The 19,907-nt window shown below is 44.6% G+C and overlaps 1 protein-coding gene across 1 annotated transcript; it reads right to left on the bottom strand.

Moving 5' to 3' along the window:
- Positions 1-7,690: 7,690 nt before the first annotated feature.
- meox1 (mesenchyme homeobox 1) lies at positions 7,691-19,656 on the bottom strand. The gene is given in 4 exon segments (XM_056296558.1): positions 7,691-8,631; positions 12,534-12,706; positions 18,569-18,772; positions 18,775-19,656. Coding segments are annotated over 4 exon segments (810 nt in total). The 5' UTR covers positions 19,085-19,656; the 3' UTR covers positions 7,691-8,508.
- Positions 19,657-19,907: the final 251 nt, after the last annotated feature.

The following is a 19,907-nucleotide window of genomic DNA, read 5'->3' as shown; positions in this document are numbered from 1 at the left end:
TAGCTCAGCTGAGTTGTGATGTCCTTCAAGGCTCAGTTCTTGGCCCCCTTCTCTTTTCTATATACATGCTGCCCCTTGGCCAGGTCATTCAAAATCACAATGTGCTCTACCATTTTTATGCTGACGACACTCAGTTATCATCATCAGTTCTGTAACCTATGGAGGTCATAAGAGCATAGCTGATGCCTCAACAGGTTGAGTCATCATTGTGTTTCGGGGGGGGGGGTACCTGGTGGTCCCTATCTCCTCTCCAGGTATGGATGGCCGTTGGTTCACAGAGGAACTCATCCGCCCTTTGACAGGTTTTGTTTTTAGTCCTGCTGGGTGTCCACACACCCTCCTCACAACAACCCAAGGGTTGAAGTGGGGGTGCCGGTTTAGTCGCCGATGACTCGATGGTTGCAGTTTAACGTACCAGGACGACACACTCTCAGTTATACATGCTATTAAAACCCACAGATCCTAGTGTCCGAGCAAATCGCACAACTTGCCTCTCTGACATTAAATCCTGGATGTCTGAATTTTTTCTCAAATGTAATGATGATAAGTCTGAGCTCATTCTGTTCCGTTCCAAAAATTCCATCAGCCCTTTTGTTACTAATCTTGGTGGTCTGAAAGATAGTCTTAAGCAGGCTGCTAGGAATCTTGAGGGAATATTCGATGCTAACCTCAGTTTTGATAATCAAATCAAACATGTTGTTCAGTCATGCTTTCTCCAGCTCAAGGTAATCTCCAAAATTAGGTCGTTTTTATCTATTGCCGATCTACAAAAAGTTGTACATGCTTTTATCTATTCTCGGCTTGACTATTGTAATGCACTTTATTCTGGTATCAGCAAGGGCTCCCTCCACCATCTGCAGTTGGTACAAAACCCGCTGCTCGGCTCATTACCGGGACAAAGAGGCATGACCATATCACTCCTGTGCTTGCCTCCCTACATTGGCTCCCTTTTATATTTCGAATTGATTTTAAAATTTTATTGCTCACTTTTAAGTCTTTAAATGGTCTTGTTCCTACATACATTTGTGATTTATTGACCTGGTATATGCCCCCTCGACCATTAAGATCTGCAGATGGAGCCCTGCTGGTTATTCCCAGGTCTTGGTTTGTTACAAAGGGTGATTGGGCTTTTGCTGTTAGAGCCCCCACACTATGGAACTATTCCTGTTGAACTAAGACAAGCCAAGTCTCTAGCGTCTTTTAATTCTCATCTTAAAACTTTCACAAATGTTTGATATTTGTTTTTATCTATTTATACTGTTTTTATTTTTACTCTTGCTTATTTGGTCTTACTCTTATTTTTGCCTTGTCTGGTTTTATTTCTTCGTAAAGCACTTTGTAGCATTGTTTTAGAAAAGTGCTATATAAATAAAACTTTTATTATTATTATTATAGGAAAGTCCTGCTCAGCCCAATGAGAAAACAAGTAATTCAGGCACATTTTAGGCACACTTCAATTTTACTCTGACAAACAGATTATTTTGATTTTGACAGAGCCAGCAGAAAAGGCCCTGATGGCCCTGACAGCCCACCTTTTACTCTGGAGTATACTACGTCCTACGATTATTTTATAACACACTGATTTTGTTACCGTCTTTGCAGTCAAGATGACCCAAGGCAAGACCAAGTCCAGACCAAGTCTTAAGGGGGGGGCGAGTCAAGTCCATGACCAAAGCTTTTTGAGTCAAATCCAAGACTCTAAAGGTCATGAATCCAACTCAAGACCGATGGGGCCAAAACTTATGTAAAGTTGATACCAGAACAGTGCAAGTCCAATTAAACTCCATTACTGTTTAAAATTTTATTATGCTGTAATATTTATTTGGACTTTTGTGTATTTTTCTTCTACCAAGGGAGGAATGTTTCAAATTAAATTTTCAAAATATGTCAGAGACATAACGTAAATACAAATTAGATTGCATTTTATCAATCTCCTTTGGTGAAGTTTGATATTCAGCTCAAAAATAAAAGAAAAAGTAGATTAAAGTATTGTATTTGACCACGAGTTATGAGTCTGCAATGTCCGAGACCAAGTCATTATGCTGTGATGTCTAAGATGAGACCTAGACCTTCAAATTGCGGACTCGAGACCGAGTCTGTTTTTGAGTACTACAACCCTAGTCTCCATGTCAGTATATGACAATAAGGCCTCAAGCTCCACACACTGACACATCATCATGATGTGTTTTGTGTCCTACTAGGACAAGCCCCTCTAAAAGTACCCCGCTAAGCACATGCTTTGATCGAGTGGTCCTTTGTGTGATGATTTGAAGACTTAAACTGTTGCTGTATGACCTGACTCCGGGTCAGGCGGAGGAAGAGCAGGTCTGTGGTACCAGCCAGAGGGACCATTTCATCAGGGTCCCAATGGCCTCAGGTTACTGGTATCCACTAAGCTAAAGACACAATGTCCAAAGGAACCTTTGCAGGAAGTCTTGGATAATTTAATGTTGTGCGGCTCCCCAACTCAGGCCCGTCTTGACTGATTGTGCAATGGAAATGGAAGATTTATCAGTCCTGTAGGAGTCGCTAATCATGGGAGATGAGAGGGCGGTGGGCTGTGGAAGAATGAGTGGAGGAGGGGATCACCGGTGACTCTCGCTTACCACATCCCACTGAATACAAACAGGCCGATCTGGCAAACTTGCTCTGTTATCCCCAGGTATATACCGGCTGATGCACAACTTCACACATGTGCAAGCATGTTCGTAGATGCACACTCTCGACATGACACACTTGAACTAGACACATACACACACATGCACATGTAAAGCCACAGACACCCACACAACACCCCCCACACATACGTACATACAGGCAAATGGATGTTGCCTTGTATGCCTCCTTCAACACAACGGCTGTCTTGGGAGGATGTACTGAAGACATTGGACATTTCCTCCCCCTCCTCTCCGCCGTTCAGCAGCCTCTGTCTTGCATGTGTGAGAGGTTGAAAACAGACACGCAGACAAGATCGGCTTTTCAAAAAAAAAGGAGGAATAGAATTGCAGGTGACCCTTAAATAGAAATAAGGATGAAAAGAAAGAGAGGATGTGCGCTTCGTCTTCTCAGTCCCTCTGCAAGCAGCTAGCCGAGAGGGATAAAAGGAGAGCAGGGCAGAGGAGAGGGCCAGGGGAAAAAGTGGAGCGGCCTCTTCACATTCACTTTCTCCAGGGCTGATTTTACTTGACAAAGCACAGCGCACTTTTGTCTTTTACTTGGCAGTCCACAAAAGAGTGAGACAGACATGTCTGGGACAGGTCCTTAACGTCAGATCAGAAAAGAAGGGACGCAACATTAGACGGAGTGAGAAAACGGTATGCAATTTATACAAAGCTTTTCTGTCCAGCCAGCCTCAGGTCTCGCTGTATGCCGCCCTAAAACTGGATGTATCACGGCTAATTAGTGTTAATTATGCACATTATCATCAGCGTTCACTTAGATGTAAAGTATTTTTGATGATATTGGCACTAGCATGTTTTGCCGCTGTTGAATATTTGTTATGGATAATATGCAAACTCAGCTGGCATGAAGCCAAAGCTTTCCATTAATGTATCATAACTGTAATATATATAGGTTTTCTACGCTGACATCTTCTTTTTTTTAATCTTTAATGATGTTTCAACAGGACACCAGTCAGGGAAATGTCTTTGTTGGCGTCATAAAAGAGAATAACAGATGTACTGCCAAGTGAAAGCCACCAAAGAGGAAATATTTTTCAGTGTATGCTTTCAAAAAAAAAAACTGGCCTTTTCTTCAAGTTTAACAACCCATTTCTTTACACAGAAAAATGAACTCGACGCTAGATCTGCTCTAGTTTCATTTCCATTTTTTTTATTTCTAACACAGCTCTTGATCCACTCTGCTTTTATATACAGCAAATATACATCTCTTCATTTTATAGGCACCAAGTACTTCAGTTTCATTCTATGTCTGTCTGTCTGTCTATCTATCTATCTATCTATCTATCTATCTATCTATCTATCTATCTATCTATCTATCTATCTATCTATCTATCTATCTATCTATCTATCTATCTATCTATCTATCTATCTATCTATCTATCTATCTATCTATCTATCTATCTATCTATCTATCTATCTATCTATCTATCTATCTATCTATCTGTCTGTCTGTCTGTCTGTCTGTCTGTCTGTCTGTCTGTCTGTCTGTCCGTCCGTCTGTCTATCTATCTATAAGTAAATATTTAGTGTGAAGATGGTTCCGCTTGGATATTACAGGGCCACACACTTTGTTTTATTCAAATTGCATACAAAGCTATGCACACACAGAAACACAGTTAAACACACACACACACACACACACACACACACACACACACACACACACACACACACACACACACACACACACACACACACACATAGAAACACAGTTACACACACACACACACACACACACACACACACACACACACACACACACACACACACACACACACAAAGAAACACAGTTAAACACACATACACACACACACACACACACACACACACACAAAGAAACACAGTTAAACACACATACAGACACAGAGTTACACACACACACACACACACACACACACACACACACACACACAGAAACACAGTTAAACACACACACACACACACACACACACACAGAGTTACACACAAACACACACACACACAGAAACACAGTTACACACACACACACACCACATTATCACATTATGATGTTGTGTTAACGCTCCCTATCTTGTATGGTGACAGCGGTGCCTGTGTGTGCGAGCCCGTCAGGGCTGCAGAAAGCGGGTGTGTGATGTGGCGGGTGAACTGCTGCCTCAGTAAACACTAACAGCATGCAGGTCTCGCTCGCTCGCTCGCGGAGCACGGCGCAGGACTCCGTAGGACAAGGACACGCATTAATTTCTAAGGTCACTTCTTTTAGCGCTGACCCTCACACCTCCGGCCATCCATCAAGGTCTTCACCGACCAGAGCCAGGGCTGCGCGCAAAGCACGGGATTTTCAAAATAAAAGCGCCACGGGCCTGCTTGGTGGATCAGTAGGCCAAGATACACAGTGTTTCTGGACCTGTGGTGGGACGGGTTAACACCTTTCTTGCGGATTTTGTTGCACGTTGCTGCCTCGCTCCTATTTCCCTTCTTTGAAATAAAAACTACGATGGCTTCAGTCCCTTGCAGCCTCAATAAAGTTTATATAGGGTTGACAGAGTAGCCACGGTATTTATTTTTGCTGCGTTTTATTGATAATGCATATATAGATATTCTGGAAATATTGCACGGCAAAATTAATCTTTTTTCCTATGACTGTGCAGACTGCACGGTGGTAAGCGTCCTCGAATTCTTTGAGGCTTTGTAGGCCTCGTTTTTGATTAATGCCATTATATCCCGATGAATGATTCATAACTGGAAATGTTCTCAAATGGAAACGGTGTAGCGCAGCTGCCCATGTAACCACAAGTGACATTTCTCCACAAATGCAATGTTTTTAGCGTTGTGCCGGTGCCGCGGTTTGGTCGAGAGCCCCTCACTTAAATAGAGCGCTTGGCTGAAACCTCGGTAAGCTGCGCTTTTAGCAGCAATATCTTCCGTATGTCAAAAGCCCATTTTAACTATATTCCTGTTGAGTGTTAGGGGTGAAGTCACCGACCGCTTCGAGCTCTGACAAATGTTTTCTTATGACTGCCGTTGCTGAGCTGTGTGCATTATTATTATTATCTTTTTTTTTTCTTTCTTTTAAAGGGTTGTATCCACCGGGTACCAAATCAGGAGTTATTTCAAGAATGTTTCCTGCAGAGGAGTCTGCTTTTCCAATCAGCGCTGAAGAGGTATTGATGTAACTCTCCTCATCCCCCTTTTTTCTTGTGGCTGCCTCGGCCTTTATTTCTGTGCCACTGTCAACTGAAATTTTTTGGCAACGCGGGAGAATGACCGTATTTTTAGAAGTCACTGTTGCATGAACCGGCCGTGCTCTAGTGATTTCGAAAGTCCTGAGGGCAAATCAATCAATCTTAAATCAATAAAAGCACAACAAGATGTACAAGATAAATGAGAGGGTAAGAAAATATCGGGGGGGTTTTTTGTTTTGTTTTGTTTTTTTACTCCTTGGACAAACTCCTTTTTTGGGGGGGGGGTTGGATTTGCAATGTTAGGGGAATGGGAAGTCTGCAGTTTTAACCTTCTCAGGGTGTGCAAAACCCCACCCCACCCACCGCCACCACCCCAATCACAATACCATCAAATTAAATCTAATCCATAAATTTGGCCACCCTGCTGCCTTTTAAAGAAACCTCTGTGGTGAAAGAACAACATTCCAGCTTCATTGGTTTACACTGCTGGCATTAATACTATCATTACAATTGGACATGGTTTATTTTGACTACTATTACCGTTAATACAATAATAGCCCCTAATAGAGGCTGAGTGAGGGGAGAAATGGGCTTTGGAGTTATTTCACCCCCAGCAGCTGCAGCAGGCGCCCAGAGGGGTCAGCCGTACAGTAACACCTGACCCCTAACCTGTGTGTGTACGCGTGGAACGACCACACCGCCCTCCCGACGCCCCCTGCTCCAATGGGCCAACAGAAAGGGCAATAACCTCTGAGGGCTTTGTTTGGCCGGCCCGGACTCGAGCATAGGCCCACCATTGTGAGCCCCGGGACTCCTATGCTCTAGTTCTTGTTTTCTTTGGGAAGCAGGAAATTGGATGACTGGCTACCTGCTACAACAACATCCTGTACTTGAGAAGCCGTCTTTTCACCCATACCCACCTATTATTTCCCCTTTCCATCATACGCAAGTGGTCAGCCAGCAAACTTCGTTTTTTTTTTCCTCTGGTCCTGGGGGCCCCATGCGTGGGTTTGTCTAAGTTCCACTCAGGTTGAGATGAAATTGGCCCCATCCAGATGCTTCCGTCGAAAATAGTGTGCAAGGGCCAAATAGTTCGGTTTTGGAGGCTGACTCCACCTCGTCAGGTTAATCGCCCTTTGTGAGCTGATTGGAATGACAGTGATGGTGTGCAAAGTGAATGTAGCTATTCAAACTCACACTCACTCACATCCACTTATAGTGCTGTCAGTACATGTCAGGTCAATTTAGCCCAATCAGAGCGATCTGCCCTGGGTCTAGAGGAGACCACTTGCCACTATAAAAACATCCTTGAGGATTAGAGTCCCCATAGCCTGGATCTAGGTGGGTGTCGATTAGAGCTGATTTGGATCTGACTTTGGGGATATCCCACCTCCACATGAGGTATTAATGAAGATAATTAGGCTAACGTCATTGGGAGGGATTTTCTATGCTGCACTCTATTATGTGCGCACAAGCTCAAGCATGCACGTACACATTGAGACACACACATGTATGCAGAAGTGTGCCCCCGTAGCATACACACCTGCACAACACTACACATCATGCTTTTACATGCATGCAGCTCATGCAAGCACAAGCTCATATACACACACACACACACACACACACACACAGAACCACATATGATTTATCACTTTTGATGTCTGCCATTGATGAAAGTAGAATCATCTGTGGGCAGTAACCCAGTGGTGATTTTTTTTTCTTCTCTCACGTCTCGGGGCTACAGTCATAAAGTCTGACCAAGACGTTTACACAAGACAAAAGCAGCAGCCAAGGTTACAGATTTACCTACTGACAAATCATAACTCGGTTGTTTTGGGTGGAAGAAATTATCAAGATATTTTCCCCATTTTGTAACAGATGATTTATTCTTTTTTTTTTCTTTTTTCTTTTTTTGAGATAGGCAACATCTGTGTTTTATCATAAGCATTCGAAATGTAAGAAAATAGTACAAAAATGTTTGACAAAAAAAGAACAACTATATTCTAGGGAAGAACAAAAATTGACAACATAAGATAAAAAAAAAATAAAATAAAGAAAAATCAGATTTGAAGGCACTTATGGTTTGGCAACTCCTGCGCAGTTAAGAGTTTTCGCAGGTGGTTGTAGTCAAGCGTCCAAGACCATGATTACGATATGGGAACCAAAGGGGATGTACTCAAACACAATCACATCAGTGGGCCGATATGTCATCGCTGGCCTGGAGGCTATTGCATGGAATTTTGTAATTGTTCTGCAACATTCAATGAGAAAAGACTTGCCAATATAGCAAACTATCATCTTTAATCTCTGACTACGGTCAATAGACAAGAATTGGCATTTTCAAACAGAGCATTTGTGTGCTATTCATGTGTTGAGGTGGACTTTTAATATCAACATTCATCCACTAAGGCCTACAGTATTTACAACACAAAATAGAAAAGGAGTCTTGCCGAATGGTTTTTTTTTTGTTGGTTTTTTTTGTTTTTTTTGTTTGTTTTACGGGGAGGGGAATTCGAAATTTGTTCCGATTCTGGGGGTCCCACTGTGCTGCGTCGGTGTCCGGATGATGTGAACAAATTCCTATGCCCTCGGCCTCACGAGGCCATCCAAATCTCGGGAGCTTTTCTTTCGCCGAGGCCAGTCTCCTCGCAGATCCTCTCTCATTCGGAGCTCGGCGAAGCGGCGGAGTCCACGTCATCGTTCTCCATGTCGTTGGGCGAGGCGGACTGGCCGCCTTTCACCCTCTTCCACTTCATCCTCCTGTTCTGGAACCACACTTTAACCTGGAGGAGACAAAGACAGGAACCTATGAATCACAGTTTACAACACTTAGAGGCGCTTTCAAGGAGTTATTCAGGTTAGCAGGGACGTCAAACTGGACTGGCGAGGTATGAAAACCACCCTATTGACTCTTTGTTTTTTTGGGGGGGGGATTTTTCTCCCCTTTTCTCCCCAATTGTACTTGGCCAATTACCCTATTTTCCAAGTCGTCCCAGTCGCTGCTCCACCCCCTCTGTCGATTCGGGGAGGGCTGCAGACTACCACATGCCTCCTCCGATACATGTGGAGTCGCCAGCCACTTCTTTTCACCTGACAGTGACGAGTTTCACCAGGGGGACATAGCAGGGAGGATCACACTAGTCCCCCCAGTTACCCCTCCCCTCTTCCCAAACAGGCGCCCCAACCGACCAGAGGAGGCGCTAGTGTAGCGACCAGGACGCATACCCACATCCGGCTTCCCACCCGCAGACACGGCCAGTTGTGTCTGTAGGGACGCCCGACCAAGCCGGCGGTAACATGGGGATTCGAACCGGCGATCCCCGTGTTGGTAGACAACGGAATAGACCTCTACGCTACCCAGACGCGCCCCCCCCCCCCCCCCCATAGACTCTTGATCAATAACGCTTGATGCCTCAACATAATGCGGTACTGCAATGTTTTTGCAATGCTTCAGCATGTTAAAATCCCAAAACAAGATTCAGAGAGAGTTTTAATTACACTGCTCAAAATGCATCAACGGTACCTAATAAATCCTCCGACATCTCGTTTCATTTTGGCTTCTTTGATTTCCTGACTGCCTTTTTTTTTCTTCCCCTCTCGCTTCTCTGTATTCGTAATATTTTGAACAAAACTTACAACACACACAGTCAGCAGAAAAATGGGCCCATCGCCCCCCCCCGCAAATCTTACAGCACAGCGTATAAACTGTGGCTTAGCGAGCGTTGGCCTTCTAAGGAGAACGAGTGGGCAACACAAAGCACTCGGGTTTGGCTCGTACATCTCTCCATACTCAGTCAGAGAGTATCACATGAACAGCAGGTCGCAGGAGTCAACTATCAGGATGTCGGCCTACACAGGATGTAGATTTATTCACAGTGGATTGTGCTCAGCTGTATCATTGCACTGTTCTGAAATGGCTATGATATCATTCTTAAAATGTCCAGCCAAGAATAGCAGCGGAGCGCACACACTTCCTAGGCCCCGACAAGGTGCTGGACAGGAAAGAAAGACGTTGGTGTGTGCACATTTGTTAAGTTCTTGATGAAGGACTTCTGCTCGACATGTCACATGCGTTAAATGTGGTGAAGCTTTGAATAAACTGTGGCTGCGAACTCATTAATAACAGCTAAAATGCGTTTCAGAACAGCTATGCGAGCATATTCACTAATATTGACTCAGTCCGTGACGTTAGCTTTCATTAGGCTGCAGTAGGTTCTCATGTATTACATCACTCACGATGTAAAAAACGGTACAGTGTGCCATTTAAAGGAGATAAAAAAAATGCAGCTGTCATAAAGTTCTTATTCGGGTAATATTAATGTGCTATAAACCAGTTATAAATCAAGAACATGCTAAAAGCTAACATAAATAAACCCCTGTGGGGGTATAATGAGTGTGCAAGCCAGACAGCCACTTTCCCTTAGTTGAGCTTTTGAGCTCAAGGAGAGTATGGATGATTTCTGTGCGTCCTTCTGAGCATTCCCCACAGGAACGCTCGGACAAGGATAAATCTGTCCCCACACTATTTATAATAGTCTCTTCGTCTCTGATTTTGTTTGTTCATCATGACAGATTGAAGGAATGGCATCGTGCCAAAACATGTAGGATGATTTGGAGAAAGTTGCTGAGTTGCAGAGGGACTCTGAGCCCACAGTTGAGCTGGGACCTGACTAGGGATGTGTGTGTGTGTGTGTGTGTGTGTGTGTGTGTGTGTGTGTGTGTGTGTGTGTGTGTGTGTGTGTGTGTGATCGTGCATGTGTGTGTGTGATCGTGCATGTGTGTGTGTATGCATGCATGTGTTTGTACGTGCAACTTTCTGTCTGTGTGCAAGTCTGTGTGTTGCACACATGGGGTATGTGTTTGCCTATTGCATGTGTTTGAGTGTGAGTGTGTGCGTGTGCGTATGTGTGTGTGTGTGCATTCCAGAGGCCTGGGAAATAGATCTGGGAGCAGACTATACTGTATGTGTGGTCACTGTGGCAGTGTGGCCACATTAGGAGGAGCTGGGACACTGGGCACAAGAGGGGGTAAGGCTCAGAGACAGACTCAGTTTCCATCCAACGCCATCTACCAAATGTTAGCTCTGTCTCATCAAGTCTGCCTCTACCACCCACTCATGAAAGAGACATGCAATTCTACTTCAACAAAATTGGGGGGGGAGAAAATCTTGAACAGATTCTAAAATGACTTTTTTCAAACAAGCCCCCAAAAGAGAAATTTATTGCCTCACCAAGGGACCACCCAGACTCATTAAAATATTTCTACTTCTGTGGGGACAGAGCAGACATAGGCCGATGACGTTGTCTGGGTTCTTACCCACACTAAACTGGCTCTGGATTTGTTATTGTCAAATAGCAAAGACGGTCACTTTGAATCCGAAGCATTGCCCTGAAACGGTCACGTGACCGTTTTTCGCATTATCCCGTGATATCGCCACGCGGCCTTCGCAAGGCACAAAAGAACCAAACGGCGGAAATAGAAACAAAAGCAAAACTGTTGGATAACATTTAGCTAAGGACATGGTGGCCAGTGATGGTGGCCATGTGGTATATCACACCGGGAGGAGACAGAGACAACGCACTAGCTTCATTACAACAATAAGGCTCTCCACTTCATGATAAAATACGTAATACGTGTTAATGCTCGGTAGTATTTTACTTTGACGGGCTACTTATTTTCATTTCTAGCACATACATTGCGGCCCTTGGTCATTAGAAGTTGCGAGGTTTCTATTTTTCTGTTTCTAGTCGATTACTGATGGAGGCTTAACAAGTGCGATCCCCTTACCTTGTAACACCGGCGGCCTGCAGACATTCATGCACTTTAATACGACACTAAGGAAATATTGGGCGCTTTCATTTTAGCATCTAGCTTAGCCAAAGCATGCTAGAATGACATCAGGGTTAGCTGGGAATATGCTTCCGTGAGCTTGTTTAGGATCCAGCTGTTTGTCTCTGAGCATATTCCTTTAGTATTATTATCATTTTGTGTTATTGGTCAAGACAGCCGTGCGAGGTGCAACACCGCTCAGAAGATCTTGCCGTGTAAAAGTGAATGAAGTCTATTCTAAAGCGAGGGAATAAATGTGTTCAGACTCAGACTGCAACACTTATTTACATCACAGATTTATCATTGCACTTTTACCAATCAGACCCCCCCCCCTCCAATTACCCCACTCTTCCGAGCCGTCCCGGTCGCTGCTCCACCCCCTCTGCCTATCCGGGGGGGGGCTGCAAACTACCACATGCCTCCTCCGATACATGTGGAGTCGCCAGCCGCTTCTTTTCCCCTGACAGTGCACGTGGGAAATCACGCTATCCCCTCCCCCGCGAACAGGCGCCCCAACTGACCAGAGGAGGCGCTAATGCAGCAACCAGGACACATACCCACATCCGGCCTCCCACCCACAGACACGGCCAATTGTGTCTGTAGGGACGCCCGACCAAGCCGGAGGTAACACAGGGATTCGAGCCGGCGATCCCCGTGTTGGTAGGCAACGGAATAGACCGCTACACCACCCAGGCGCCCCCTACCAATTTGATCTTTTATATTTCTTAGTTACCTTGATAAGTAATTAATATCGGTATTTCCCTACAATTGTGATTCACGGCGCTGCAAAAGTGTTTTAATTCTGTTTCAGCCCACCGAGCCATCGGGTTTGGGGGGGGGGGTCGGCTGAGTGTACCTGTCTCTCTGTGAGGTCCAGGTTCACGGCGATCTCGTAGCGGCGGAGCCTGGTCAGGTAGTTGTGGTGGGTAAACTCTGCCTCCAGCTCTCTCAGCTGCTCCTTGGTGAACGCCGTGCGCTCCTTTCTGGCCTTGCAGCTGGAATCCACCTTAAAGCTGGAGTCATGGATATCTGAGGAGCAGAGAGAGAAGACTTCTTCTTTTTTCTTTTTTTTCAGAGGGTGACAACTGATGTGTGCATGTGTGCATGTGTACTCCTCCGCCCCTCCTGTCTACAACAATATTACACCCGGCTGGTTGAGGTAAAAATGATTTTTCTGACTATTCGTCTCTTCCGTCTCCTGTAAACTGACAGAAATTCAACACAGAGGGCAGCAGATGGTGTATACAGGGGAACCGACACTGATCTGTTATTTTCAGAGCCGGTTTCCTGTTTTGTTTTTCTACAGTGTGCATGATTTTCGGGTATAAACGACATTTCCAGCAACAGGATAAAGAAAATTAAGAATCAGTTTTGAAATGCTGACGCGCTAACCCTTCCTCCTGGCCAAAGGGCTTCACTGGGGGGTTTTTCCTCCAGCTGAAACAAACGTATGAGGGGATACTATAAGGTGCTTGTGGATTCACTGCTGCTTCCACCAATTGACTCAACTCTCACTTTTTTTTTCTCTCTCTCCCTGTGGCTAATCTGATTTGAATTAGCCACTCAGCCATTTTGTGACCGGGCGCTAGTAGCCTGTTACACAGGTCTGAGAACTTGCCGACCAACAAACCAAAAACTCCAAAGAATCTTTAGTGGGAGGCCCCTCATATAGTAAACACTCAGGCCACCGCTTTAAAAGGAGACCACCCTCGCCTGGCCCCGTGATCCCGATTCACCTGCATCGTGCGTGCGTGCCTGCATGTGTGTGTGTGTGTCTACTTCTGTGCAAGCATGCATGTGTGCTTGCCTTGCCTGCATGTGCACGTGCATTGCAATTGATTCGATGTATTCTGCATTCCATGTATGTGTGTGTGTCCATGTATGTGTGAGTGTGTGTCCATGTATGTGTGAGTTTTTGAGCGTTTGTGTTATGACACATGACCAGGGGCCATCTGTGTGTCAGTATAAATTAAGGTGTGTGTGTGTGTGTGTGTGAACATATATCAGTACAGGCGCGGGGCCACCAAATCAGGCCACAGAGGGACTGAGTTAGAGGTGGAATGCGGCGGAACATCGTTAAAGCCTCAAACAAAAGAACAAAGGTACGGATGTGTCCAGCTCAGAGTGTGTGTGCGTGTGTGTGTGTGTGTGCGTGTGTCCGGGAAGGTTTCCCTCTGGGACACACAATAACTCATCGCTACCTGACAGCAAACACCTACAATCAGTGGAAAGTACACTGAACCTGGGATATCTCTATCCAGCGATGGTGTATAAAAGTCAGTGTAAATTGAAAAAACATTGATTTCTGTTTCTGGATGGAAGCTCTTTGTTGTACAGTGATACGTTTTGTTTGTTTTTTTTGTTGCAATCTATCCCAACATTACCGGATTTCTTTTTTGCTTTTTAGCTAGCTGCGAGATTTACGATTTTTGCGACGGTTTATTTTATGGTTCATAAAACAATTATAGCTCATGTTTACTCGTAAGAATACAAATGAGAGCCATTTCATTAAAAAAACACAAAAAGAAAAACCCCACATATCTGTAAAATCTCTGTGTGTTGAAGGAGTGAGTTTGTGCAATAAATATGCATTGGTAGCAACACAAGCAGCTGATGTAATCTGAAGAAAATGGTTCTAATTTGTCAAAAGTGAGAAGTTTTGCTAAGTGCTTGCCAGAGCCCTGGGCCAGAATGTTAAATGGACTGCAGTGTCTGCTCCAGATGTGACTTGGCAGATGAGGGTCTGCGTGTGTGTGTGTGTGTGTGTGTGTGTGTGTGTGTGTGTGTGTGTGTGTGTGTGTCTGCATGGGTACATTAATATATACGTGTGTGTGTGTGTCTCTGCATGGGTACATTATATATATGCGTGTGTGTGTGTGTGTGTATTTGTGCGTGTCTCTGCATGAGTACATTAATATATACGCATGTGTATGCAAGCATATAAGCCAGAGCATGTGTGTGTGTGTGTGTGTGTGTGTGTGTGTGTGTGTGTGTGTGTGTGTATGAATTTGCCAGTAACAGAAGGAATCAATGAGTGTATCTGCAGCTGATGGCTTAAGACAAAAAAAAAACAAAAGAAAAAAACACAGCTTATTATTGTCATTAGAGCCCCATTAATAACATGGCTCCAATGCACACGGCCTGGTCTGGTCAGTCTTGGTCTGGAACTGTGTCAAGCAGGTTTAGTTGACTGAACACCTGGCAGAACAGATTTAGTAGATGCATACACACACACACACAAACACACACCGACTCTCACTAAACAGGCCCCCAATAAATATCCTGCACAGCCAGGGGCCATAAACGTGCAGCGAGTAAGCTTCTGCACCCAGCAGGGCCGTGAAGACAAATAGCATTTGGTGGTTATTTGGGGGTAGATGGTGTAAAATTGGTTTGCCCTCATCAAGGCTGGATTGAGGGCTGGTGTAAATGAGAGGATTACTTCAAAGTGGAGACTGCAGGTGAAAACTGCGCGTCTGATAGAGCTCCGAATTTGACTATGTAAAAAGTCAGAGCCAGAATTTCAAATTGAGCTGAGTGAATTTTTTTTTTTGAGAACTTTGTGCATAATTATTTTACTCCGAAACATGTGTCAACAGACCTCACCCGAAAGTAACAAAGCAAATCTTACAGTATGAAATCCTACGTGATTTTTCATTCAGTATAAAGTTTATTGTGGTCAGCATGTATTGGAAATCTTTATTATTATCAGTGATGTCTTTCATATTGAAAATTTTATATTACAGCGAGAAAACATCAGATCCAGTGACCAATGCAATGGTTCATGCTCAGGTGCAATAATGTGTAATAATCAACACGAGCGCAACAAAATATTGCATCCATAGATAGCTGCATGCACATGAGAGAACTTCAAAACAGCCCTGTCTGTATTAAGGATGCCTCGGGACATTTTCCCCAATACGAGATTTTTTTTATTTTATTTTTTTCGTACCATCTAGTCAATACGGGTCTGAATAGGCCTTTTTCTACAAAACTGAGAAGCTATGTAGTGGACAGACATGTTGCATGCACTCAGTGGGAGATTGTGTTTCAGCTTAACGACAGGAAAATGTCAATGGATAAGAATGTAAAGAGTAGGCTCGCAGGCAAGTGATTTTACCAGACGTGGTCTGGCATGTTTTCACTGTAGTGAGTGAAGGTTACAATAAGGTGGGGGGGGGAGTCTGTACCCCCCGATACCCCCCAACCCTCTGTTAAGTCTGACGGCCTGTGGCTGTTGCTGACCTGGTTAGATGATATTTGCAAACAGTATTTAGAGTTTTGTCAACTAGACAGATTAGGTTTGTCAAACAATAGGCCAAAAATGAAATTTGGGATGGTTAGCATAAGCACAAGAGCGTATTGGAGCATCGCTGTATTGCACTGTGTTGAGTTTTAACGAGTGACAGCTTACCTGAACTGTCACGATGCGGCCAACCGAAGAGGGTCGAACCCAAACAGGGTTAAAGTAAACACTGAGATTTGCAAATGCTTTCTCACCCGCTTCGATTTCTTGCTGCCAAAGCTGAATGTCGTTTTAAAAGCGTTCGCGTTATTGAATAGTGTTATTAACATGGTTTTGTCAAGGCCCAACAGAGTTTAATCTGATGTCATGTGGACATTAAGGTGGACGAGTCACTCTAGTGTTGTGCTCATCATGCTAATGTTGTGCTTATCAGGCGTGTATCGGTGTAAAAGGTTTCGTAAGATGATTTGGGCAACCTAGCAAGCTATACAGAGACACAGGAAGAGAGCTCAGGGTTGCTCAAAAAAAATTTTTTTCCCCCCTTAAAATTTCCTCATTTAAGAACAGACCCGTTTGGCTTTCCATGGATGAAATCTGAATATGATGCTTGCACCAGATGTCTTGGACATAGTCTTATTTTCAATCGCCAGGAAGAAATGGAGAGCATTTCAACATTATGTCTATAGATATTGGATAAATATAAACATTTTCCTTTTGCTCCTGCTGCAGGCCATGAAATGTTGTGCATGTTACTGGTGGGAATTAGCACTTTGTGGATATCAGTTACCGAAAAAATTCTGCTTTTACTGTGTTTTTAGTTGGCACCAAGCAAGTTTGAAGTTTAGTTTTGATTTAAGAGTAATAAATTATTAGATCATCCAAAAAGGGCAGACTATTTTTATTCCAAATCGTGCATCACTTCATACATTAGCGAAAGAGTAAATGATACGAAGACACTTCATTCATTCAGAGTTGCATTCGAGACAGCCATTGGATGAAACCACATCACATATATGTTACACATATGTGATATATATGTTACAACATGTTACATATGTGTTACATACACATAACACATGTAATGTATATGCTATGTATATTACACATTGACACGTAACATACATGTAACATGTACGTTACAAATGTGTTATGTGTATGTATCATATGTTACATGTCAACTATGTCACATGTATGTAACATGTATGTAAAATATGTTACACGTAATGGCGTGTCATTCCAGCTAACTGTTCAACTTTTCAAGCTGAGCGTCTCAAATTATTGCAGGCCTGAAATACAGAGGTGTCAGTAGCATCTCATTTTTCTATTTCTATCTTCCATTTTTCACTTTGAAATGAATACAAATGGTTTGTTGCTATACAAACAACTACGGTAGCATTACGTTTTGATGCTATGTTGTTTTAAACAAGTCAAATATTCAATTTTAAGACGTGTGGGCCTCAAACTTTTCAAGGGCAATAGCAAATTGATTTATCTGAGGCAGCATCCTGAAACTGGCCCCGCTGTTGTAAAACAATAGTTCGTTTCAAAGGATGCTCTGGCGCAAGGAAAAGTTCAGATGTCTACCTAATCACTTTGTCCATTTTGGAAACCAATGGACAATCAGAGGATGCAACTGTCATCTTAAGCGTGTGTCTCCAACACAAAAGTCTCGTCACCTACTCACCTTTCGCATAGCAATCTGGTGAGTGCTGCTCAAGACCGTCTTGCTAGGAAACAGAAACACTGGTTCTGTATCTTTGCCAGCTCTGACACAGATGAATCACACGCTTTACTGGACGCTGCAAAAGGCTCAACCCATCGCTCGGTGTTTAACCACACAGTGTATAGTACTTTGACTTTCATGGCACGTTCTCTCAGATTGACTCTCTTATCATATCTAGTCTTGGACGGAGAAGAACCGGAAACTAATACTTTGCATGGAAGTGCTGGACGGCATGGAAAATATTACCGCCGTGATAATGATAGGGAATTTCACCTGATGTCCACATATGTCATATCTGCTCACATATGCAAAAATACCACATTTAATAATCCAACTGAGGTTCATTGCATTGAACTGTTTAGTAATGTAAGTAAAGCATCAAATCAAATCTAGATTTCGGACCTTATTTCATGAGAAATTTGACATAACGGATTCTCGTTATCCTTGATATAGATTACAAAATTGTTTTGTCAAGCTATGACAATATCTGAATTTCATCCGGACACAATACCATCGAAAGTCAATGGCCAATAATATCGTTGGTCCTACTTGATAGAAATGTGCTTCCCGGGTTTTCGTATTGCGCCAAGTTCTCCGTGTTTGTTTTTATTTCTTACAGTGAATGTCAAAAACCGCCACACCAAGAGCGGAAACAATTTCCTGGCCCGTGCACCCACGTCTCCTCCACACTGTTTTTCTCCACCATGACATACAATAACATACAGTCAAAAAGAGGATACGTCCACTCTCAGTTTTGTAATACTCCCTAATTTGCGTTTCACTGAACATTTTCAAGCCTTTCCATTTCCCCTTTTTTCACCTCCTCTGACGAGACCTTGGACGTGCATAAACTTTTCCTCTTCCTATATGACAGCGTACCCCTCCAGCTGACCCTCATCAATCTCAGCGCACCATGACTCACCTGTGACATCCCTCTTCCTCTTGGAGCTCTTCTTGTCCGAGTCAGCCGATGCCACGCTCTGCGGCGAGTACTCTCCCTCCAGACACCCGGCCACGGCCCCTGGCAGCCTGTCTCCACCTGCACTGTCCATCTCCGTCCCTGCGCCCACCCCTCCACCCCCGCCGCCGCCCACCGACACCGGGGCAACCGGCGGGCAGGCCTCGGGCCCCTCACCCGCGTCTCGCAGGGGCTGAACTGCCAGTCGGCCCTCTGGTAGCCTGCTGGTGAGGTGTGGCTCTCCTGATACAGTCTGTCGTCGCGGGGGTACGCCGCGTGGGGCGCGGCAGGCACCAGACAGGAGCTGGAGAAGTCTGTATAGGCCAGGAACTCAGGTTTCTGGTGCAAGGAGAAGGTGGCTTGCTGATACGGCGACTGGAGACCGGCTCCCGGGACCCCCGAGTGAGGGTTCCTCATGCAACCCCAGATGGGGCTGCTGGGATGGGCGCTTCGCATGCAGCTGCTGGCTGGCTGATCCATGGCGAAATAAACGCAAATGCCTCACACGCAACTCAAATGTTGTTGGGTTTTTTTTTCAGAGAATCACGCCGCTTTTCAGTAAAGTCCTTGTCACGAAGGAAGCACTTCCGGAGAGAGCTGAAGGAGGGGGGAAAATGTCTAGCTCGGTCAGTGCTATATCCACTTCAGCTGACTGTAGGCTTCAGATGCACATCATGGACTCACTGCATCCACTACTGGAAGACACACTGGGAATGTGTCAGGGGCTGCTAACTTGTTGACTCTTCCTACAGTCCCACAACGTGTGAGGATGGACGCCTTCCTCCGGCAGTGTGTTTCCCTCTCTCTGGGAGTGTATGACGTCCTCTGGAGCCTCTGGTCCTCACGCACACACCGACACACACACATACATCCACTTTCTCGCTCTCATCTCTCTCTATCGCTCTCTCTCTCTCGCTCGCTCGCTGTCAATGATCAGACTGGCTTGTGGCTTGGTGTGAAAGCTGCATCCGCAACTGCATGGCTCTCCTTCTCGGCTGGCTGTTTTCACAACTCTTCTAAGGCATTCTTGACAAGTGATCCCTCCTCCCTTTTAAACGCATAGGTGGGAAAGAGTGGCAAGTTTATGGAGTGTAACGTGAGCTTGCAGGGGAGGAGCCCTGCCGGCCACATGTTGGTAGTACCCTCCGACCAACCCTGCCTCATCAACTATTAATCATGGGGGAAATTTTATATGCACATCTAATGGGCTTTCCAGACACAGGGGCTCTTTAAAGGGACATTGTCTGTAAAATAAAAAGCGAGTCACCCACCCACATGGGAGCTGGGGGGGGGGGGGCCCGAC

The sequence above is a fragment of the Lampris incognitus genome, chromosome 17 (assembly GCF_029633865.1).
Source record: "Lampris incognitus isolate fLamInc1 chromosome 17, fLamInc1.hap2, whole genome shotgun sequence".
Lineage (NCBI taxonomy): Eukaryota > Metazoa > Chordata > Actinopteri > Lampriformes > Lampridae > Lampris > Lampris incognitus.
This window is presented reverse-complemented; position numbering and strand designations above follow the sequence as displayed.